This window comes from Paramacrobiotus metropolitanus, unplaced genomic scaffold (assembly GCF_019649055.1).
Source record: "Paramacrobiotus metropolitanus isolate TYO unplaced genomic scaffold, Prichtersi_v1.0 Parri_scaffold0000046, whole genome shotgun sequence".
In the NCBI taxonomy this organism is placed as follows: Eukaryota; Metazoa; Tardigrada; class Eutardigrada; order Parachela; family Macrobiotidae; genus Paramacrobiotus; species Paramacrobiotus metropolitanus.
Window position 1 is genome coordinate 754,631 of NW_026570266.1, and position 24,003 is coordinate 778,633.

At 44.5% G+C, this 24,003-nt stretch overlaps 4 protein-coding genes across 5 annotated transcripts; 1 reads left to right on the top strand and 3 right to left on the bottom strand.

Moving 5' to 3' along the window:
* Positions 1-2,364: 2,364 nt before the first annotated feature.
* Positions 2,365-3,434, bottom strand: LOC129591525 (uncharacterized). The gene is made up of 2 exons (XM_055487194.1): positions 3,046-3,434; positions 2,365-2,517 (listed from the first exon to the last, which is right to left on the bottom strand). The coding sequence occupies exons 1-2, from the start codon at positions 3,345-3,347 to the stop codon at positions 2,373-2,375; spliced, it is 447 nt and encodes a 148-aa protein (XP_055343169.1). The 5' UTR covers positions 3,348-3,434; the 3' UTR covers positions 2,365-2,372.
* A 3,706-nt stretch (positions 3,435-7,140) lies between these two features.
* Positions 7,141-9,217, top strand: LOC129591502 (uncharacterized). The gene is made up of 3 exons (XM_055487173.1): positions 7,141-7,391; positions 7,486-8,002; positions 9,045-9,217. Exons 1-3 carry the CDS (start codon positions 7,296-7,298, stop codon positions 9,200-9,202), a joined length of 771 nt encoding a protein of 256 aa, XP_055343148.1. The 5' UTR covers positions 7,141-7,295; the 3' UTR covers positions 9,203-9,217.
* Positions 9,007-9,813, bottom strand: LOC129591503 (uncharacterized). Its single transcript, XM_055487174.1, has 2 exons — positions 9,697-9,813; positions 9,007-9,584 (listed from the first exon to the last, which is right to left on the bottom strand). Exons 1-2 carry the CDS (start codon positions 9,807-9,809, stop codon positions 9,185-9,187), a joined length of 513 nt encoding a protein of 170 aa, XP_055343149.1. The 5' UTR covers positions 9,810-9,813; the 3' UTR covers positions 9,007-9,184.
* Positions 9,814-13,282: 3,469 nt separating this feature from the next.
* Positions 13,283-16,834, bottom strand: LOC129591492 (uncharacterized). Of its 2 annotated transcripts, XM_055487162.1 has the most exons (5): positions 16,473-16,834; positions 16,173-16,340; positions 15,930-16,112; positions 14,484-15,725; positions 13,283-14,393 (listed from the first exon to the last, which is right to left on the bottom strand). In XM_055487162.1, exons 4-5 carry the CDS (start codon positions 15,172-15,174, stop codon positions 13,714-13,716), a joined length of 1,371 nt encoding a protein of 456 aa, XP_055343137.1. In that variant the 5' UTR covers positions 15,175-15,725; positions 15,930-16,112; positions 16,173-16,340; positions 16,473-16,834; the 3' UTR covers positions 13,283-13,713. The 2 variants fall into 2 exon arrangements, with proteins under 2 accessions (XP_055343137.1, XP_055343138.1); XM_055487163.1 differs by having other exon boundaries at positions 13,283-15,725.
* Between the last annotated feature and the right edge of the window lie 7,169 nt (positions 16,835-24,003).

Genomic DNA, 24,003 nt, shown 5'->3' on the forward strand with positions numbered 1-24,003 from the left:
TTTAACCTCGTGAATGTCAATACAGTTGCACTCTTATCCTGATATGGATTGTTCGTCGGATAACTGCAGCGTACTACAAAGCCTAAATCACCAGTAGTTGGTCATATTTACTACCCGATGTATTTGCTACTGACGCCCTTGCTATTGATCCCAGTGTGTTTCTTTGGTTTGATCCAGCAGTCATCAAACGATTTCATGATGCAGAAATACTACAGCAGTACTGTATCTGTACTTCTTGCTGTTTACTTGGCTCTTACAAAGTGTCAACTAATAGGTGTTAGTTGATGTTTGTGGTGCTAACCTTATGGCTGTATGACAAATAAGGTGACGCTAACCTAATCAACCTTAATCACGATGACCTTTATCTAAACTCTTTCAAGCTAACAGAATAACGCCCCGCTAACAGAATAACCCCAATGGCAAGCGCCCCGACGGAGTGACTTTGGTCCCATGGGAAAGAGGAAAGATGTTGACCTGGGACGCCACATGTGTGTGCACGGTAGCCTTGTCGCACATCGCGGCAACATCGAAGCAAGCTGGAGCAGCCGCGGCGCGCGCAGAGCAGGATAAAGTGGCGAAGTATCGAGAACTCACCCGAGATTACCTGTTCCGTGCATTTGGCGTCGAAACACTCGGATCACTCGGACCGGACGCATCTCATTTGGTCACCGAAGTCGGGAAGATGATACAACAGGAAACAGGCGAGGTACGGGCGACGGAGTTTTTGCGACAACGGATCAGCATTGACGTCCAACGCGGGAACGCGGCCTCTGTCATGGGAACAGCACCAGCATCGGCCAACTTAGACGAAATGTTCTGTGTGATTAGGCCGCCCATTTCCGTAGTCGGCTGAGGCTGTGTATTCAGTACAATTCTTTCACTTTTATGGAAACTTGTGACTGTATTGTAGCGCCAAATTGAATTAAAAGCTGTTCACAGAATAACTACATCAAGGCTAAGAAGATATTCCAGAGAACACTTCCAGACAAGATATTCCAGAGATGCCAGCCATGCAAGATGATACTAATACATTCACAAGAAGTTCTTCTCCCTCGAGCACTCATCAGTGATTTTTGATACAAAATATGAAAGATGAGAGAGCACGCTTCCATCTCAAAAGCACTCATAGACAAACCATAAAGTCAACATTTTATTGATTGTTTTATGAGAGATCAAAGTACACTTAGGCCTCGTCCCGATTTCAAAGCGAATCTCGCTATGGTACGGTTGCTCAACCGCATGAGGTGGCTGTATGCAGTGGCCACGCCTACAGATACGGTACGCGAAGCCACCTCGCGAGGTGGAGTTGCTGTATCGCAACGAGATTCGCTTCGAATTCGGGACGAGGCCTTAGCCCATCACTAATTGGCTGATACTTCATGGCCACTTCCTTCCGTTGCAAACCACGTCACATTATGACTGTCCATACAAACTGCACTTCAACCAGCCATACTCGTAACAAAAGCGAATAATAAATTTTCATGGAGCCGGAAAAGCAAAGCGGCAGAACGATTATTTTACTCGCTCGTACGCACTGTACGATATCATTCGTGATTCTCGCCGGGACTGCAGACTGGCAGTGTGTCATTTTGACGTCACTTACTACAAGAATTTAGCAGTGCGCCAAAATGGGAAATGCGCATACGCCATGTAACACGCGAAAACGGTCGCACGTTAGGCGTTCTGTAATACGACGGCCATCGGCATCGCCGCACAATTTACAGGGCATATTACACTTTTTTATCAGACATGGGTCGCCCAATTGATAGAGCTTAGTGTTCTATTAATTTTCATGTGACTGCCGCATTATTAAGCAGAATAATGTGCGAACCCGTGATATTTAAACAATGCCAGGAAAAGCACGTGTTGCTACGGGTCTACGATGACTTCTGGGCTTAGCGTGGGCGCACGGCTCCCAACCGCCACGGGACGCCATCCTGGCGAGAGTCGTCAATACCGTTTTGCCTTGACTATGATCCGCTCCTCGTGACTTGAATTTCTATTCTTCCACATTGTACTACAGTGTACAGTTACCACTTCAGCCACGACACCAAACTCAGAATTCGAAAACACAAACGGCATTCATAGTTAACGTAAAAAGAGAACATGGCATCAAACAAGGGCAGCTGTAATAAGCTCTTCCTTCTGATTATGCAGTTAAGCCATTACTATTAGCAACAAAAAAATAGTGTGATAAAGTGTGTGTACTGGGTAAGCTGCGTAACCATGCAAGTCAATAGGACACAAAATTTCCAAACATGAATAAGTACCAAAAAATTAACGAAATGATTAGACGATCGAGCTGCTACAACATCTATTCAAACCACATGAATTGCGAGCGCAGCAACTTCCATTAGTCCAACACTTGGACATCAGTCTGCATAACGACTAAGGAGTTGCACGGTGAGATGCTGCAACCAGGACGGAAGCGTTCGAATCCGATCCAGAGTCAAGTTCAGTGTGTTGACCGGCGTTATTGGGTAAACTCCATCCGCTGGTTTCGGCCATCCACCATGTCTAAGCAATTCAAAGCATTTCGTGCAGTACAGATGGTAGGTTCATAAAGCACAAAAACGCGCTATTAATTACTACAAGAAACAGCCTCGGCTTCGCCTCCGCGTTTCTTGTGTTCAACGGCCACTTTATTTAGTTTTCAGTGAATATTTATTTAGGCCATCCTGTTAATTTAGGAACTTTAGGCCATCATGTTAGTTTTAAGCAAAATTAAAACTAAAAGCAACGCCGTGTCTGCGCTTTTTTCAGTTTTTTGTCACGGGCGCAGTAGTTTCGTTGGCCCATAGCGTTGGCCATACTGCCAGACTACGCCGGGTACAACTTGCACCACACTACATAAAAAACGACATTATCGTATAACAGTACCGGTAGATATGGCACTCTGGTTGAGTATGACTGTGTCACTGTATGAGTATTTCGGGCTTGGAAGCATGGAATGTCAAGCGCTAATTAGGTATAAATATATGCGTAGGGTGCAACCTCCTTGAATGTCGTACAAAGTACAAGGTACCATAATTAGATACGACGTACATGAATAAGTACGACACCAGCGATGGACCACTTGGATCTGTGGACTGCACCTTGCGCTGGATCACGGCTTCTTCCTCCGCTGACAAACTGCCTGGCAGAAACTGTCCAAAGAACTCAAACGAGTTGATCTGCTCTGTGGACACGATCGTGTACATGAACGATCCGCCGTTATTATTCCGTCCCCGCAAATCAAATGGCCAGGCATCATCAACCTTGCTGACAATCACTTTCTCCACCTGTACTTTTTCCACAATCTGCGGCTCTTCTGCCATTAGCGATCCGGTTGGGAAATGACAATGCATAGTCACATCTTCCAAATGAATCTCTTTCACAAAGGCGGGAATAATGCGTTGCAATGTATCAGCGCCCAGATGGATATTCTGTAGAGTCAGCGTAACATTCGACAAGTTGGATTTCACTGCAGTTCCGAACGAAGCTGTGGAAAATTATGGTTAGATACTGTAGTATCGCGTGCGGTCATCGGGCGCTGTCCAGATAAAAGTCGACGGTACCATTGGCACGGTATGTTCCAGAAAATACTCGGCCATCATAGACTGGGCCTGTCTGCGGAAGAGGAGCTAGCAATGTTCGAATGTTGACCGGCAGTGCGCTGATGTTAACGGGCGATGTGGGGATGATGTGGGTTTGACGTCTTCGTCCTTCCGGGATGCGGTGTCTTCCCATTGAAACCGAAGATGGATCTGACGGTTTGTAGCAGTCGTTGTCGGTGTCGTCACAACACTCGAGGCCGGTATCCACTGGCCACTGCCATCGCAGATAATTGTGTCACAGCTCCGGTATGTCCGGGCGTCGTTTTGATCTATTTTGCATCAATACTCTGGCAGACAGGGAAGCAGCAGTAGTACGATTTTGTGGTTTAAAGTAAACACATACGTGAGTAATTGAACTACTTCGTAATAAACTCACCTTGCGGAGTTAAAAGCGCGATGGACATGTGTAGTAATAATATACTGAACCCTGAAACTGCAAGATGGGATGGCTTAATTAGCTCGCGTAGGATCTGCGGCATGGTGATGTCACTTCGGAAATTATTCCATTCGAAATCCAATGGAAGGTAGAGTGCAACCACGTACCCGACGCAGAGCCATCTGCATTTAATCAGTTTTGCAAGAGAGAGAAAATGCATTTTGCCCCAGGGACTATATTTTGATTCGGCGCCTGCACTTTCTACGAGGAGATATTGTATAATTAGCCAATAAATGCCGAAGGAAACTAACCGTTTGCCGCTTATGACAGAACATGGATGTCTAAACATCGAATATCGGTTTTACCGGATTCCAAAATACTATCTTCCACAATTCAACACTGTATCACCGTACCACAATAGAAAGTACACGCATCGCAACAATACCGGTTGGCTGCTATTCTAGCCGCACATTAAGCCTAAATTAATTAAAATCACGCATATCGCGCATTCTAAGCCTTGCCGCATCCGTTACTGACAGTCAGCTTAATGTTAGGATGGTTCCGACCGTGCCAACCATTCCTCAGACGACGGATCGCGGTTACACAAGATAGAAACGATTTAGAAAAAATCAGATTGAAAAATCTTTAGACATCTTGAAGGCACATCTTGTTGTTCGTGTTATAATATTTTTCACAATACTGCACTTGTCGTTTGACCCTGAAAAACTTTTCTTTATCTCCACACCTAAATGCCGGAATTTTGAAAATGAACGTCGTAAAATTTTGGAAATACTTTAGTACAGCTTTTAATGTGTACGATAACGAAATACGTAGCGAAGGTTAAGAAAGCGGCTTTGCGTAATTATGTAATAAGCGTTTTCAATTCATGGACTGGCATTCTGTAGTTTAGAGAAACATAACAATACCATCTTGAACAAACTTAGCTTTTTATTGAGACGGAATTACGGTATGTACGAAAACTACATGTATAGTCAAGTGACAACTAGAGTGGCATGCATACTCTTAGTTTCAGTACTGAACTACTGTAAGCGAAGTATCAAACTTGCACAACGGTTTTGGTGCAGGCACACTGAACCGATGGTGAGTTAAGGGTAGGAGTATTGTTGGGCTGTGGTGCAAGTGTCCTTCATGACTTTTTGTTCAACTTTTTGTTTCTTTTTAAGAAATCGCATCAGTTGCAAGGTAGTTTTTGTTGAGCCAAACGGTAAAATACCATTTCTTCGTTACTTTTACAGATCGCTGGATGTATCTATGTCTTGTTAGACTAAATGAATTGCGGTACCTTTATCGCGGTACTCTGCATACCGGATTAATTAAACTTTTGTCAGAGACGGTAAATATAATTACCGGTCTCACTAATATGTGGATTTTTGTTTCCCTGCAATTCAATGCATGCAAAATCCCCAGTTTTGTTTGTTAAGAAACTTTTTCTTAACAAAGGGAGATGTGATGCATGGCAAGATATGCCACTACAATGTCGTACTACATACTTGTTGTATTTGTGTGCTTCTTGTCGTTTACGTATTTAGTTGAAGAATTATTAAAGAGTACGAAATTCCACGTCGTGACAGATTTGCTGGGCCGTCAGAAGTAATGCGCGTCACCTGACAACTCGCAACCAGTATGGTCTGGTGACTCTGGTCTGTTTGGTAATTGATCAGCTATGATTTGATCGTCTTCAGGTAAATTACCGACAAAGAGTAAAATACCTCGTATATTAGCGTCTGCCCGTTGCCGTAACTCTACGTTGGAGTACGAGAAAAACATTAGTCGATTTGCGGTGACAAACTGCTCTATACACGAAATCGATACATCCAAACAACTGACGTAGAGTCCGCTCAGAATTAGGCTTTGTATATATGGCTCAAACGTCACCGTGACGTCACGTCACTTGTTTGGATGTATCGATTTCGTGTATAGTAGATGCAGTTTGTCACCGCAAACCCAATATTCATTCCTCTCGTACTCTTAGAGCATTGCATTGGACTGTCAATCAAAACATTATACTGAGTGCGTTCTCTAGTCTCACTAAACGTTCCGAACAGAAGCCGAGAACAAAAGCACTCATAATATTTTTTAATGTAGTACTTCTACTTTGAACTTTGTTTTCGCTGAATAACGATGTGCCCATCTCAGTTACTTAACTCCAAAGCAATCCATGTCACAAAACTACAGAATAATATCATTCCCGTTTAGCTAACCTAAAGCTAACTTAAAGGCAAGGTATACGTCTTCGTTCTCTAGTCTCACTAAACGTTCCGGCCCAGCTGCAGACGTACAAGATCTTCGATCCAGGCAGAAAATCAAAAACAAATAATTATTATTAATTGGCAGTAAGACAAAATTTTGGCGCCGTTGTAAAAGGGAGAATATACATCACAAAAAGGCCTTTAGAAATAAAGTAGCAAAAAAGCTGATGGAAAAACAAACAAACGAGATACATCAGATGTGTTCAACAAACCTTTGTTAACCAAACCGGCTGTGTGCTCCCAAAAAGTTAATACAGGTATAAGGGTTAATACAGGTACATGTGCCACTGTTGCACTATTTTATTCAAAAAATGGTATATACCTAACGCCTCACAGCCTATACGGTAATACATGCTGATTATCTTAACGAGTGTGCAGAATTATAAAAAAGTATTAGCAACATAAATGATTGGAAAACAGTTTTTCTTTTGCGTAGAGTTGGTTTCTCCTGTCATAATTCTTTTTACTGAAAATATTATATTTGGTATATAGTACTGTATTTGTCACTTGTGAGTTGTGAGTAATTTTGCTCTTCATGTGTAGTATCATAGATAGGTATTTCTTGAGAATGGAAGTATCCAGCTACCTGAACTTCCTCGCAAAGAATTTTTGCGACGAACCACACGACGTCCAGCAGCGTGAAGTGCTGGGGAAGTGCATGCCACGCATGATTTTATTAAGTGCTCCCAGTAAACACTTTTGTTTTACACGGGAGTCCTGACATTCTTTTTGCTTGTCGAGAGCTTTCCTAGTATTGCTGACTTTTGCTGTTGTACTTGTAAGCAGAATTTTAAAATTCTCCAAACCACTTCAGGCGTCGGTGATTCTGTTATATGCATTACTGTAGTTCTTGGCTGGTGTCCATGTGCGTTTTAGTCCGGCTCGTTTAGCTGTGCAGTCATGCGATTTTACAAAGCAACTTTGCTGATCAGTGAGAAATGTGCCCTATAAAATGCGTTGCTGATCTGCCCTGGACGTAGATCAATACTTTGATGTGCTTTTCGAAAATAATTAGTCCATTTCGATTGCCTGGGCAACAAATTCCTTACGTCAATGGCTACTGCTCGGGGCAACGGGAGCGGAATACATGTACGTACGTTCGGGTCGTTACTTGGGATGATCGTTGCTTTATTGGCACTCTTCAACACGGTACGTTTTGCGACAAGTGTTGTGCCATTCGTAATATTTTCGGGGGTTTGAAGTTCTTAACATTTCATAATTGGTCAACTGTTTCCGTTCACAGGTCCGGAATAGTAATGCTGCCAACGGATGTCGTTTCCAAGGAGACAAATGCGGACCGGGTTTGAAACCGTGCTGCCCGGTACTGCGCTGTGTTGATCTTGATGAGAATGGATTCGGGACGTGCACGCAACCCCGCAATGGCCCAGATGACGACGACGATGAAACGGACAATACCAGTGGTATACCAGTCACCACCGTTGCAGTTAATGTCACCTCGCCGACAACACGCGGTCCAGCGATGTGCACCTCCTCTGGACAGAAGTGCGGACCTGCCATTTACGCACCGTGTTGCAGCGGACTGCAGTGTGAGAATGTAAAAGCCTCAGACGACTATGGAGTATGCCACAGGAGGGTTGGCGGTTTCGATTTAACTGATTCGGACTCCTCTTGTAATTTCAAATACTCCACGTGCTTCCCGTGTGCAACTCAAGAAACTGCTCCAAACGCTCTTTACGTGGAGAAGCGATTACTCTGGCCTAACAAAACCGTTCCCTATAAATTCTACAGTGACGACTTCGGTGAGTATCAAATTTTTGTAGGTAACGATATCACGAACCGAGTACTGTAGTCCCGGTAGATATAGGGACAACATGCCAAAAATCTTGTCCAAAATTATAATCACAGTATTATAACGTGGCGCAGGCGTACGGTATCTATTGCAGCTACAAAAGCTGCTTTGAGCCTCACCACATGCAAGCGTCCGCTGTGAATCGTGGCATAAATAATGCAGTACTTGCTTGCAAAGCATCTATTTTGTAGATGCCCTTTATATTTTCGCTTTAATTTGAAACTTCAGAGCGTTGTAGTTTATAAATTGTAATGTTGCATTGTGTGGCATTTGTACAAGGCAGTACATCCTGTTACTCGCCTGACCACAGCGGCACAAATTGCACAACCCAGTAGGGAAACGAGCTTTAGGTGATATTGTACCATTCCTGCAAAAGGCTGGCACAAACTAGGTCACATACATAATAATTATTATGATAATACTGCATGTGTTATGATAACACTGTATGTATTATTGTGAAGGATTGTATTATGTATAGTTTACTGTTACATCAACTTAATACTTATTGTTAACCAGAGGCAGCCAGTATTCATACTGACTGCTTCGTACAGATGTACGTCACCACAGCACATAATTATTATCAGAACCAAGTAATTCTGGAATTAGCAGGGTTGTGGTAAAGGAATACACGCGACCAGGAAGGTCGTACATATAAGGGGCGAAAGTAAACGCGGTCCACCGTTCCCCAGTTGACGTCACCCGCATGGAGTGTAACGTTACGGCAGTACATATGGTTACATCAGGCGTGGTACATAAGCACCATGTTTAACCACAACGTGAAGCACCGGCCGGGTGACTGCAGCAGTACTGGGGAACTGTGGACCGTGTCTGGTTTTGCCCCCTATTTACCACATTTATCATGATTTATGTACCAGTCTGACGAGAAAGTGAGCACACGTAAATAAAGCTTGTCACGTTGAGCTTGTATGTAGGACTACACTGTTCATACCGCTATTTGATATTCTACACGTTGCCTGTTTTTGTCTTATCAGACAAATGGGAGATACTGAAGATCCATCAGGCTATGGATGCCATACAGGAACTAACTGCTGGGTGTGTTCGATTCGCTGAACGCAAAAAAGTTAAGCCTGAGAAGGATTTCGTCACATTTGGCAAAGACGAACAGTTAAGATCACAGCGTTCGCATTGATGGAAAGATACCGCCTGTGGCAGCGGCACCAGGAAATGACCCAAAGATGTCGACCAATTGCCGCTGGATTGCAACAGCCTCGTAATGGCAATAATGAAATGATTCGCCATACTCAAGATCGGGATGGTCTTCGATCATCACTGGCTCCGGCGACGACGAGGAGCCGACTGGCCAGCGGATGATGATATTGCGAGTCCTTGCTGTAACAAATTTTTTTAACAGAGCACGGTGGCCAACTTCCTTTATATCGCAGAAGTCAAAATAGTCGTCCATCTCGACCGGCACAGGCAGAGGTTGATGAGTCTTCCACTTCAGCAGATCAATGATGACCTTTTTCTGTAGTTCGACGGCGTTGCTGACACGTTGCCACTGCTTGCACACGCTGTGAATATAAAGTGTTCATAGGTTGTGATCATAGGTGTAACGGTTAACAACGTCATTTTTAGGATTATATTATCAAATAAAAAAAATGCTGGAGAATGGAAAGTACTTACACGGTACTGTTGGATATGTCGATGACATCCAAAAACGAAAAGATATGCGAAATGACTTCGTCGGGCACGTCCGAGAACGTGGAAGTTCCCTGTGCCGGAGCGCTGATTTTCATCTGCGGTAGTTCTTTGTCCATCGCGAAAGTAAGTGAACAAAGCTAATGAAAGCTTCTGCTTTATGTATGATTATTTCCACAGAATGTTGGCGTTCAAAAAAAAGCCGGAGAGGAAATCAACAACCAAATACAATAGGTGAATAGCTCGCAGTTTGGGGAATGCAGGACACGCAAACTGACACTGTGCACACTTCAATAGTGAACGGAGATCGAAACTGTACTGAATTGAAATGGGGGCGAAGGCAATCACAGGCGAAGATCGCTCTTCCGAACTATCCGTAGCCTGGCAACACACTGTACTAATCGCATTGCATGCGTCATCAGCTAATCGGGCACTAAATGCCATCGATTTTTGTGGCAACTTAAAAATGTAAAAGTTCAGCGCGCGGTCGCGGTTTTTGTGCTAGAGAACTGTAATAGTTTTTATGCTCATCGAAGCAGCCAGAGAAATGGTCAGCTTTCTCGGACGTAAAATTGAGGACAGGTCGGGAGAAAACAGATCTACGGGTTTCTTAAAAGATCGTATTAGCCTCGCAATTGTTAAAAGAAACGCGGCCGCAGTTTTAGTAACTTTACCATGAAAGAAGCTTTTTTTAATCTTGATTGTGCAACATCGGCCGTAGAGATTTAGTTTGTTTATTTTACGTATGTAAATTACTATCGTAGCCTTAGGAGGTTGGATAACATCCAACCTCCTGGCGCGGAAATTTCTTATGATTCTAATTATTAAGTTTTGTAACTGCGTACGATGATCGGTAGTCGGTACGGTTACGTGAAAAGTAAAGCGTCAGCTTGCAAGACTGTCCGTTTTAGAGGGATGATACAGTATAAATTCTAGCGGTCAGTCAAACAGGGATGTGTATAAAAAGTGAAGTTATCTTTGGAACTGAAGTTATCAGTCGTGATAAAGCCGTACTACGCAGCCATAAAGCAATGACTTAATTACTACTCATAATTTCCCAAACCGAAGTGATCACAGTCTTTCACGCTCGAAGCTTACGAAAGGGTGCTTGTGTGAATTCGTTAATCGGAATCAAGCATTTTATTGCAAAGAATAAACTAACATTTCGCGCACAATATTGGACCAACGCATAAAACTGGAAGCAGTAATACACAAGCTTGTTGATGAATTAACAAATTTAGTATTAATTCAACGGAAAGCTAGTAGGTATATAATGAATTCATGTATGAGGTACATAAATTCATATACGCGTAGTGCGTACCGCGCCAAGCGCACTTCAAGGAAAACAAATATTAACACTCGCACTCGTCTATGGTTTAATTACACGGAGTTTTGTTATGTGCCGCGCAGGCGCAGCCCATGGATTTGTCCTAATCTGAGTGTAGAACGGTCTGATATTCATCCAAAATGTTTTTTACACTTTGTTCTTCGTTTTTATTAAGAACGCAAATATAAAGAGTTACTTTTAATTCGGTAAACTGAATTTGAAAGAAGTGAGGACTTCGCAAAAAATATTCGCAGCAAAGCCAAATCACGCTGCCATACTGGGAGGCTGCCATTTGTTCACCAACCGGAAGCGGTTGGAATTCGTAGTTTTAAAGTTTTCAGTTCATTTATTTTTAGTAAATGTTTGAATAAGTAAAAAGCAAACTAATTTTCTGAGGAATTCAGCCTAGATAGGAAGAAGTCCACTGCCAGTGTAACGTTCCATGAATTTCTGAATGATTAAATGTGCCTCTCAGGCACATGGACGAGGGCGAGTGTTAACTTTCAAGATCTGCACAACATTCATTTTCAGATCAAGCTAATTATGCGGAATGCGTAGCGTTGCAGCATAACTGATAAGCAGACAAGCAGTTGAAGAGTTGGACGTTTTAGCATACTGTGGGAAAACTCTTTTTCAGCCAGATATGACGGGCACCGGAGAGGACCGCGTTAAAAACCCAGTTAGCCCTTGGCACCCTTGCTATTGCAAGGATGCCATGACATTGGCCATGACTTATTCTGCACATTCGGTTTCCAATAAGGATAGGGATCCATCATGTTCGGTTCTTCGCAGTAATAAAACCAGGCGTGGCAGCAATCGGGTTTGGGCGGCGCCTTTCTTGCCCATTTCTGACCACCCACTTCAGCCATCCACTATAATGAAGAGCCGACAACAAACTGTAGTCGTTCTGAAAATAGCAAGCTAACTGTCAACTTACCGTATAGCACACCAGCAAACCAAAGGTCACAATAAACGCGGCTTTTGGGTTCATGACAAAAATTAGCAAAAAAATGCAGTTTCACTTTTCTAGTAAATTTTCAAACTTCGGTAAAACAATGTGAAATGCAAAGAGATTACTTTGTGCTTAAATAGTTTTTCGAATCTTGAAAAGTACGGTTTCGCTGCTGCTTCAGCTTTCCCGATTCTCTTAGTAGTAAGTTTTCGGTTCGTGGTACTGACATCGTTTTTATGTATGCATATGCATTTATGCGCTTTTCGAAGCACACAGCACTCTTCAATTCTGGATGCTCAATAGGGATTACAACAAAATTTCTGGAAAACCACTCGAGTTGGGCCTAAAATAATGTAAGTCTTTACGGATGTTTCGGTTCTTTATGCTTACATTAACGATTTTTTCCGCCGGTAGGCACCGACTTCAAGTGTGTTTTGGAGAAATGGGAATATTGCTTTGCTTAACCACGGTGGTCATTTTAATTTCTGGCAATATCACCGGCTCAGTGCGCGGCAACACTTCACTGATTTCCGAAACACATCGTTGCAGCCAGAATCATGAGTTATACAAATTTGCAGGATTTCCGCGCAGTGAAAATGCTAGGCGTAGCTAAGCTGTCAGCGTGAGTTGATTACAGCATTACTGCGGGAAAAGCAAACATTTCGCGCAAGAAACAGCGTTGAAATCCGCTAAATAATACCGGTCGACACTAAACACAATCTTTTACCACTGTTTGTTACTGACACCTTCAGAAATCTTGCTAACCATGAATTTGTCAGTGTGGGCACAAGGAAGTGCATTCAACCAAATACTAGCTTCCAGTTTGGAGTGTGCACGCTGCGCTGTATTGGCATTACCTCCAAGAAACAACTCGATCATTGACTCATCCACCTATTAGAGCATCGCAGCAGTCGGGGGATTTTGGAGCCCGGAAGTCGGATGGTCTTTTTCGAGCCTGGAAGCGTCACAACAGATAGAGCGCATGATGCCGGGGAGGCATCTGCATACGTAGTGCAGACCTCCTCACAATAAGTCTAAATTGCCAGTAATATTGCTAAGTTAAATACGAGTAGTTATCAGGGATGTTGGGATAATTTAAATTTGTTAGTGTACGAAGGGTAGCACGTTAAGCAGCACCAAGCCAAAGAAACTGTACGAAGCTGCGCAGACTACTGGTACATGTGAAAGCACGCTGTGTGCGTGGCACAGAAACGTGGACGACTCTAGCGTGCTACCAAACAGATCTTTATTAAAATGACAATTTTAATAAAGGCAATGAAGCCCGACTAATTATGAAATCATCCGCAGGATGATATCTAAGCCCAGATGGGAGCAAACAGGAAAACACAGGTCGACCAGTCAAGATATTCTTGGCTGGGAGAAGGCTAAATCACGGAATGAGACTGTGCATTTTAATGCACAGTCGAATATCGAAAAAACAGACCGGAGAGACGGTGCGGCATCCACGCAGCCCCACTATCGTGGGTGGTGGCACCGGCCTCCTAGCATGCCACGGGTGGGAACACCGAGCTCCCGCGAGGACACACCAAACAAAACAACACAAAAATAATGAGCAAAATGCGACCGAACACAATTTGCGGCGCATATACTAGGTTAGAAAAATCACAAAAATTTGGCGAATTTGATGAGATCCCATTCCATGATGATTCGTCTCATTCTGGAGAATAACTTGTCCTCCAGAGCAGCATCTCGGCATCGTCGCTCACGCATCGCTCAGCATATCGGTGTCAGCGTCAGCGGCAGCGACAGCAGTGTCAGAAATAGAATCGGCTATAGCGGCTCCGGCGACTGCATGTAAAGCATCGCCTAATATCTCAGACATCGGCTGCACACTTTGTGCCGGCACGCTTTCCACTGTATCGTGGAATATTTCGGTATCTTCCTCACCTTGCGGTGGCGGCAATCGAATAAGCGGCTGTTCAGTAACATCGGCATCGTCTAGATATTCATCTAGGTATTCGTAACGGTATCGGTTAAAAAACGCAAGTTGGTCCTTATTCATATCGGACTCACTCATCTTGCGTAAACACGCGATCGTATTCCGCTTATAATCGTCGGAATTCGGTTCGGCTTCATCTTCATAAGACTTCGTCGTCTTATAAAATTCAAATTCGGCATCGGACATTCGAGAAATCGGTAATTTTACCAGATAATGCTCGACAAGGATGTCCTTCCTCCTCGGCTCTGTATTAACAGATTTCGGTCTGTTAACTTTCCGTTTCGGCGGGGCAGCATTAACAGGCTGCGTTTCGGCGGAAATCGACAATGCAACACCCGCTGGTTGCTCATTCGGCTTAGCAGCAATTGCTGACCGCTGTTCAACAGGAACAGTTGGGATCGGCGGCACAGGTGCAGGCACAGCTGGCAACTGCTGTGTTTTTTCTGCAACACCCGTTTTATTAGCGGCTTTATTATTGCCATTATTCGGCGGTCGTGAAACATTCTTATTTTTATGCGGCTCAGTACTCGTACCTGTGGACTTGACCGTAGTCGTGCCCAACAGCGATGGAGCAGACCCGAATTTTGCCAATGGCAAATTCGGCTTGACTACAGGAATAATAATCGGCTGTGTAATGGGAGGAGTCGGCTTGACAGGCTGTTTCCCGCCCATCACTCGCAATTGCGGCGTCGCAGGATCACCTGACTGTTTATTCCGATTATTACGGAATTTCTGCTCCGGCTGTACAGTTTTACTTCCCGTAGGAGTATCCGGCGAATCTGGTAGCGGCCTTTTCTTATAACTCTGGCCAATATCATACTGTTGTTTACGCTGACCATATCGCTTCATACGGTCATCAATATCGTCATAACAACGGCTTTCCTCCGGCTGGTCAGTGTCCATGTGGACAGGGCCGGCTGCGGCAATGGTGTCTTTTAACACCTGCTCTTCTTGCTGTTCAGTTAACGGCGCACCCAGCATACCAATTAAGTCAGTGATCTGGGCGTATTCCGGCCGATTAATAGCACCATAAATTGCTTTATGGGCGCTATGGCTACCAAGTAGCGCGGCCAACATGTTCAATACAGCGGCTTTTAATCCAGAATTATACGGGATCGTTTCCCATTTAATATCCCGTTGGTCCAATTCATAATTCATGAAATCGGCTACCTTGCAAAAGAAATAAAACTTCGCAGGGTCGGCTTGGGGGAGTACAAACTGCATAAGGAATTTTTCCGGCGTAGCGTCCCCATAAATACGAAATTGAGAAATAACCTCAATATCGACAGATGTAAACGGCGTGAACAAATGCTTACGATCAAGCACTGAACGCAAGTTATTCCGGCGGCTGGTTGCATATCTCGGATTTCCAGAGAACGCGACAGATCGACTGTGGAATAGTCAAATTCCATCACACAGTTTCCTAACCCGGTTTTCTCCAATATAGCGACGGCGTACGTCATTAATCGGCGCAAGTACATCATCTCTCGCTCGTTAGTCTTCGTAATACCGGCGACGGTAGCGAGCTTATGGATATAAATATTAAAATCGGCTGTGTAGTGCTTTATATCGCGCACTACTTGATTCGGGTCGATAGTCGGCTGGCGTGGTCGTCGATTACCACGATATTTGCGAGAATTACTCTCACGTTGCGGCTGTTGCGATTCATTCGGCGGATTAGTCTGCGGTTTAATCGGCTCCTTACGCTGTATATTCGATTGCTGATAATTAGCAGATCGAATATTCGGCTGATTTCCGCGCTGTCTGCCACGATTCTGCAAATCAGCGGAAACTTTAGTCTCATATTTCGACAAGTCCCTCCCGGCAACTACAATATTCTTGCCAGAATGGGAGTGATTTTCAGACGGCTCTAAGGTATATTCAATACGGTGACGAGCACCAAACACTGATCGGCTACTGTCACTAGAGGACGGTTCTCTCACCGACGTCTTAGAGTCGTCAATGGAGAGATTACCTACTTGTTTTGACAGTCCGACACGCGCGTCCGGCTTTACCCGCGACGTGCTGGGCTGCACTTCGGCTGGACGCTGCTGTGATGCAGCACGGCTTTGATACTGCTGTGATGCAGTATTTCCCGGATAACCGCACTCTCTCAGCCAGGGATCAGAAGTCCCTGCACTGTCGGCACTGTTCGGCGGCTGCTGTAAAAGCAGTTCATTATACGGTTGTAATTTACAAGTAGGAATAATTAATTTAATTACCTGCTCGTGCTGCTGACGATAGCTTTGATACTGCGGCTGATTAAAAGCGGCATCGGCTTGCTGCTGGTATTGCGCATATTGCGCCGGCTGGTACTGTGTCGACTGGTACTGCTGATATTGCTGGTACTGCAACATCTGCTGCGGCGACATGGGATTCGTTGTATATCCCTGCGGCATATTATCGGTTAACTTTAATACGTCTATTTCCCACTGACTGGGATTACAACTACAACGATTTAGCGGAACACATTCCCATTCACTCAGAGAAAATGTGTCGGTATCGGAGTCAGAGTTATTTACCTGATTCATCGGCATCTGCACTTGTGCAGGATAACTGATCGGCAGCTGCATCGGCGCAACATAATTCGGCTGTGTTGGCAAATCGGCAGGCAGTGGCATATCACACCACTGTGGTTCGCGGGCGACTATGAGTTTCCTGGCTGCATCGTTCATCCTGATACGCAGCCAAGGTTTGGCCTGGAATACCGGCTCGAAATGCGTCTCACCGAGTGTGACATACGCATCCAGATTACAGGAAAGGACTTCATTAACCAGTCGGCTTACGACGGTATCCTTCTCCTGTTCGCTGTACAAATTATCTCCGAAGAGACATTCGGCGCATTTTCGGCGGTTAGTGTTGTAACGGCAGCGATAACACTGCGTCGGCTCCATATTATCTACAATAATTATACTGGTTAATTTACCATCGGCTATTGGACGCTATTTTAATCAGCTATTTAACGCTATCTCTATTTGGAAATTAATTGGCAATTAACTAGAGAGCGACAAGGTACGAACCACAATTTAGTGGGGGAATAATAGCGGCTTTAAAGTATTTAACCACCATATTTAATAGTTAATTTTCGGCTTGCTTCTGTCGGCTACTTATTTTTCAAATTAATCGACCTGTTTGTGATTGTGCGAAAGGCACAGACCACGATTGAGCAGGGGATAATAACGGCTAATAAATAATCTACCTATTATTCGGTAACTATTATACGGCTTAATAGTAACTAACCAATTACTATCGTAAATCGGCTATTTATTATCGATTAATTTATCGGCGTGATGGACCGGGTGCATCTGCTGGGTTAATTCGCCAAGTGATGCCCCGTTCCGGATCATTAACCGAAATGATGCGCGGCTCAAACACCAACTCGGACACGGCTAATTCGACATAGTGGTCGACACGATCTCCCATTTCGGGACGAACTGTGCGAATATACTGCACAATTTCATCGACTGTCGATCCCAATGGATCATTAATTTCGGCTATCGTACGGATGACTACTTCCTGCCATTGAGTGGCGTCAAATAACGGATAATCTTGCAAGAAGGAAACATTCGGCGCTACTGTATAGTATGCCATTAATTGGCGGTGATTAAACTGACGTACAAGTCGGCCCTGTTCATATTCGCGATTAAGCGCGACTGCTACGGCTTGTGCGCTATACCGGTGTCTTAACGTATCGGTAATTCTCCCTAAAATCGGCTGTTGTCGAGATCTCAAGATCTGACCAATGGCATCTGCCAGAACAGCATGCGTAGGTTCTGGAGGTGGCGGCGGTGGTCGGATGACTGTAACATTCTTACGTTTTTTATCCGGCGGTGGTAAACCCAAGTCTCTCACTGGGACACCACTGACGGCACTCAACCGCGTACGGTTTGTATCGGCTAACGCATAACGCACATTTAATCCGGTAATTTCCACAATTATTTCCCTACGGACTAATTCATGAACAGCTTCAAAAATCATAGGAAACTGTTGTGCGGCGGCGACAAGTCGCATCGGCATAGTTAGCGTAATATAATTAGCTATTTCGGCTACAGACGAACCAAGTCTGTTATGGATATCGTGAATAGCGATAGTGACGGCTTCTCTAAAACTTTCTGGCGTGCTAATAACCATACGCTCATACCAACGACGGCGTAGATCTGTCGGCGAATACATAATGGTACTTGACCAATGTAAGTACACTTCTAGCATTTCACCTCGATTAACGGCGCCTTGAATAGCTAATCGGAAACGTTCACGACTAGCATTGTAATTCACCCTTCCCTTATAGAATTGAAATAGGAAGGTGAATGAAGCGGCTCTTTCCTTGTTCTTCAGCTCCTTAAAAGCTGCTAAAGCGGCATCGATCATGACGGGTAACTCTTCTGCAGGTGGGTCCTGCTCGAACGGAAGAGACGCACTAGACGGCGAAGACTCTTCTGATTTATTCAGCGATTTACTCGTCGATTTATTTGACGATTTATCGGATAATTTATCTGGCGACGGTTTCTTAAGGATCGACGTGTACTCCGGAATTTCCGGCGACGGCACACGAACAGTCGGGGAATTATTAATATTTCCCCCCGTCTGATCTTGCATCGACTGATCCAACTGCTCTACTTCGACGGTCGGTTCATCGATTACAAGTCTCGGCTCATCTTCGTCTTCGCTACTAAAGTAGCTACGATTTAATTGGTCACGGACTTGGGAGATTTGTCGTTGCAATTCCTCCTTATCCTGACGCAACTTTTGTCGGCGTTCGGACTCTTGCAGAGCCGTTTCGGATGTATGATTACCGGTGTCTTCTGGAGACAACCGTGGTATTTTGTTCGGCGAGGCTTGTCCATCACTGGACTGCTTGGACACACGATCAGACTGTGCCACCGGCTGAGTACTCTTCGGTACAGAAATATTCGGCATACGAGTCGGCGTACTTATTCGAACAACCCCCGGTCGTACTAGAGTACTGACAGGAAACTGTTGATCAGTCGGCGAAAGAATATATCGACCTTGTGACGGTGTGTTACTACTACCCGTAGGTCGGTAGCGCACCGTGGTATTCGGCGGGGCAACAACCATACGCGGCTGCGCCGGCGGAATAGGACACGGCAAAATCGGTCTAACATTAATTATTCGCGGCCGCATCGACGATGGTAGTGGGGTATTTGCTGGTCCCACAATTAGCGTATGTCTCTGATCACCAATGGTGATTCGAGCTAAATTCATCTGCGGACCACCAGGTACCACAGGCAGTGCGGGTAATAACCGGCGTTTGTGTGAGACGAATCTCGCTGCGGCTGGGTAATTCAATCAGAATCACACCGTGATTTGATGTCAGCTGTATTCTTGCACATTTTGTGCCGGCTGAGTAGACGGAGGTTCACTCCGAGATACGTTCAAATTAATCGGCAATAATGGTACAGGCACCGGTGTTGCCACCGTGCGAGTATTCGGCTGTACTACGACTACATTTTGTGTCGGCTGAATATTAGATTCGGCTTGAATATTTTGCAAGTTTTCCGGCGACTCTTCTGGCGGAAAATTCTCGCCATCGTCTTCCTGCATTCGGCTTATCAATTCATGTAACGGATCATGATCGATAATGGTTACTGGATCGGTTTGGGCAGAACGAGAAACTCGAACTGTCCGTATTTCGACCGGCTCATCGTCTGATTGGGCATGTGCCACAACATTCAGACGGACTGTGTTCGGCGGCGTTCGCGGCGTTATAGTGTTACCTGATCCCGGCAGACGCTGCGGCTGACGGTGGCCTTGGCCATCCCGACTTGCCTACAACACAGTAAGCCCGGTGAATTGTACGGCTCATAATTACATGAATAATTCGAAAATTAATTCAGTAATTAATCGGCAATTGCAATCAACGGCTAGTCACTGATTAATTCGAGATTAATAGTGAAATTCCCCAGATAGGAGCGGTTAAAAATTCGATAAGAGGTATGGACCACACAAATAGTGGGGATTTTAATTCGGCAGGAGGTACGAACCTCATATTAGTGGGGATATAGTCGGCAATTATCGCACATGTACGTATCCGTTTTTATTGCGGCGTACATGTAGTTTTAATTTAATCGGCTTTTTCTTAATATTTTTGCGACTAGTAGTTCCGGCAACCACGCTTTCGGGTTCCCACTGATCGTCATCATTATTAACTTCGGCGTTATTTTCGGTATTATTATTTACGGCTTCAACGATTTCTACAGTGTCAGCTGGTATGAACGGCTCAGCGTTCACATTTAAACCGTTTTCGGCAGATTTCGGCAAGGAGATCGTACTGGTTATTCCTTTACGATCCTCTTCGGTTGTATTAAAACGTTTGAGACGCTCGCAGTTGACAATGCGAGTTTCTCCCGGCTTATCCCTATTCTCGATTTCGACTGCATTGGTATGCGGGAAGCCAGTAACTTCCATCTACCTCCGAATTTTTCTCGAAAAGATTCGGTTTCACCTTTTTCTTCTCGCTTTAGAAGAACTAGTTCACCGATCTGATAATCGTCTTCTCGACGCTTTTATTAAAACGTTCGGCCGTTTTAATAAATTCTTCTCGCATATAAATTTCGGCTAACTCATGCGCTCGCGCCAAATTATGGCAAAATTCTTCCATATATTCAGCTATCGACGGATGTTCGGCTGGTACATTGGTCTTAGTGACCGTATCGGCTGGAATAACTTGTTCACGTCCGTACAACATGTAGTACGGCGACATGTGAGTGGTTGCATTTTGCACTCGATTTTTAGCGGCTATAACAAACGGGAGAATGGTATCCCAATTCTTTTCCCGTCCGTCGGCGGCATACATTGCCAACGAATCGGCAATAGTTTGCATTTGACGTTCGACTAAGCCTCTACCAATTGGATGGTAGGCAGCACCAAAATGATGCTGAATCTTTAAGCGATGGTTGATCGCTTCAAGAAGCTTATTGTGGAAATGAGTTCCACGATCGGTATTTAAAATGTGCGGCGTGCCATAAGGCAAAAATACGTCGTGAATAAGGAAACTAGCGACAGTTTCCTTTTTCGCGTTAGGAATCGGCTTAGCTATTACGAACTTGGTTAATTCGTCAATAGCGACGGCTATGTACGTATTACCTCTTGGGGTAATCGGCAAAGGACCTTTCAGATCGACTTGTACTCGGAACCATGGAGCTCCGATAGCTATCTGTTGTAGCTTACCCGGCGGTGCCTTCCGTTCCGTTTTACGGTGTTGGCACAAATAACAATTGCGTACATACTTATCGATATCGGCAACCATGCCGTCCCAATAATAACGAAGCGCAATTGCTTGGTACGTATTCAGTGGATCCAAATGTCCACTAGCCGGTGTATCGTGCATAGCATGCATTATATCGACACGCATATGCTTCGGCGACGAACCGTCGATCAAGGCGGCCGTCTTTTCGGTTAATCGGTATAAAACGCCGTTCCATAACTCAAGTATGGATCGCGTTTGATTAAGTAGTACTTTCGGCTCGGCCCTCAAGGGCATGAATTCGCTTTTCGATTACAGGATCCTTTTCCTGTTCGGCTCGATAATACTTAAAATTATCTTCGATTTCGTCATGTTCGGCTGGGTCGGTGATAGTGACGACTCGAATGGTCGGAGTACTAAACTTCCGATCTTTCATGTCGTCCCAGTCGTCATCGTCGGCTGTTTCGACCGGTGGTCCGACTGGATGTCGGCTTAAAGCATCGGCATTGTCGCATTGTTTGCCCGGCCGATACTGAATAGTCATCTTGTGACTACTCAGTTGAAGTGCCCAACGGGTAAGGCGCCCGTTCAAGCCTTCTTTCCTCGACACAGAGCGTAACAAGTTTGTTAACGCTTGATGATCGGTTTGCACATAGAAATGTGAATATTCGATAAAGTGACGGAACTTACGGCATGCAAATACTACAGCCATACATTCCAATTCGGTGATCGGATATTTACGTTCGGCATCAGTTAGGAGTTTGCTAGCGTAAACGATGGGATGACCATCCTGATGTAGGATAGCTCCTATCCCTATTGTACTAGCATCACACTCGATAACTGTCGGCTTATTTGGGTCAAATTTGACCAAAACCGGTGCGTTAATCAACGCATTTTTCAAATCGACAAACTCGGCATCATGTTCGGCTGTCCATTTGTTCTTCACATCGATTTCGCCCTTTAGCAAGCCATACATGGCTCGGGTTCGGCTAGCAAAGTCCTTAACGAACTTGCGATAGTAGTTACATAGACCGAGGAAAGATCGGAGATCCTTCTCAGTTTGCGGCTTCGGATATTGTTGAATCGCGGAGATTTTCTCCGGATCGGTTTTGATTCCGGCTTTAGACACTATGTGTCCAAGGAAGTGCAACTCGGTTTCACCGACATGGCACTTGCTCGGCTTAAGCGTGAAGCCGACCTTTACGAGGCATTCACACATTAGTCGGATTTTACGAATCAAATCGTCGAAATCCTTTGCGGCTACAATAATATCGTCTAAGTACGCAAAGATATTCTCATTGCGTACTCCTACAAGAGCCTTATTCATAGTCTCTTGGAATGTTGCCGGCCCATTGCACACACCAAAGGGCATGCGCAAAAATTCGAAAAGACCGTCTTGCGTTATAAACGCAGTCTTTTCAATTGAATCTTCGGCCATTTGTATTTGCCAGAACCCGGCATTACAATCGACGCCTACATAGTATTCATTATCGGCTACGGATTGAAGCAATTCATCCGGTGACGGCAAAGGGTAATTATTCTTTTTCGTTGCGTCATTCAACTTTATATAGTTGACACAGAAACGTGTGCCGATAGTACCGTCTGGATTCTTCTTAGAAGCCAGCACAACTGGGAAATACCAGTTGCTATTTGATCGCCGAATAATTCCTTTTTCGAGCATTTCTTTAACATGCTCTTCGATTATCTCCCGACCTCGCCAAGAGGTACGGTGCGGCTTACATTTAATCGGCGGGGAATCACCCGTATCGATGTGATGCTTCACAATTGTAACATCACCAAAAGGTCGGCGTTTAGTAGCGAATAGATCCGGATATTCGAGAAATACTTCCTTGATCTTCGCTATTTGTTCGGCTGTTAGCTTAGAATTAATCTTAAGCGTATCAACGGCTTCTCGGATTTCTTGTTGTTCTTCCGGCGTTCGTTCGGCTAGTTTAACGGAATTAATACAGATCTCATCATCTTCTATCTCCTCGTACGGCTCGAGATAACCGATGAATTGACCTTTCTTGATCGACTTTCGGCTGTTATGGAAATTGAACAATCCCAGTTCAAATTTCCCATTAGCGGGTCTTACGACACCTTCAATCGGCTTAATATGCCTCTCCATGTAGACATGTGGGCTCGGCAAGAACATAAACTTATCGGTCGAAAATTCTTCAGTTGGGTCGAATCGTGCTACTACTGCAGCCATATTTATACCAGGATTGATTAGAATTTTATCGGTAGCGAACACCTTAATCGATTGGAGGCGTGGGCTACGAGAAGTAGATTCAATAGTAGGCGACTCAGAAAATTCCCAAGTCTTATCAATAGCTGTGGGGGTCAGTTGACTGATCAGGTTCAGCTGATTCCCTATTATTCGGCGTAGATTCAGTATTTACTACCGGCTCTACATTTGCAATGATTAGATTAGACGCGTCATAGGATTGAATATTGGGTAGAGTTTCGTTTAAATCTGGTACATTATTAGCTATAATAGTATCGGCATGATTCTGCTCGTTCGACTCGACGTTCGCATAATTACATGCGGCTTCACCGTTCGGCTTTGGTTGCGATCTACATTCTATAGTCGGTTCGTCTTTGCTGAACTCGATTACCGACGCCATTGGGTGAAAATGTGCCCGAGGCGCTCGGTTAGCTTTAGTTATGCCTTCCAGTTCGGGAGGCATGTTATCCGGCTTATATTTCGGCTTTAATCGATAGGGCAGCTTGACAGCTGATTCGGGTTTTAGTTTGATCATTCCTTCTAAATCGGCTCGCAAAACATATGGTACATTAAATTTGAAGTACTCAAATGCTTCCTTCAACTTCTCTTGTTTCTCTAGCAT

Coding starts and splice junctions, on each gene's coding strand:
- LOC129591525 (XM_055487194.1), bottom strand. CDS start 3,347: ATGCATTGTCATTTCCCAACCGGATCGCTAATGGCAGAAGAGCCGCAG. Junction 2,518..3,045: donor CTGGTGTCGTACTTATTCAT/GTACGTCGTATC, acceptor TGAATTGCTTAG/ACATGGTGGATGGCCGAAAC.
- LOC129591502 (XM_055487173.1), top strand. CDS start 7,296: ATGGCTACTGCTCGGGGCAACGGGAGCGGAATACATGTACGTACGTTC. Junction 7,392..7,485: donor TATTGGCACTCTTCAACACG/GTACGTTTTGCG, acceptor TTCCGTTCACAG/GTCCGGAATAGTAATGCTGC. Junction 8,003..9,044: donor ATTCTACAGTGACGACTTCG/GTGAGTATCAAA, acceptor TTGTCTTATCAG/ACAAATGGGAGATACTGAAG.
- LOC129591503 (XM_055487174.1), bottom strand. CDS start 9,809: ATGAAAATCAGCGCTCCGGCACAGGGAACTTCCACGTTCTCGGACGTG. Junction 9,585..9,696: donor GACATATCCAACAGTACCGT/GTAAGTACTTTC, acceptor TTATATTCACAG/CGTGTGCAAGCAGTGGCAAC.
- LOC129591492 (XM_055487162.1), bottom strand. CDS start 15,174: ATGCAGTTTGTACTCCCCCAAGCCGACCCTGCGAAGTTTTATTTCTTT. Junction 14,394..14,483: donor GACTACGGTCAAGTCCACAG/GTACGAGTACTG, acceptor CGGGTGTTGCAG/AAAAAACACAGCAGTTGCCA.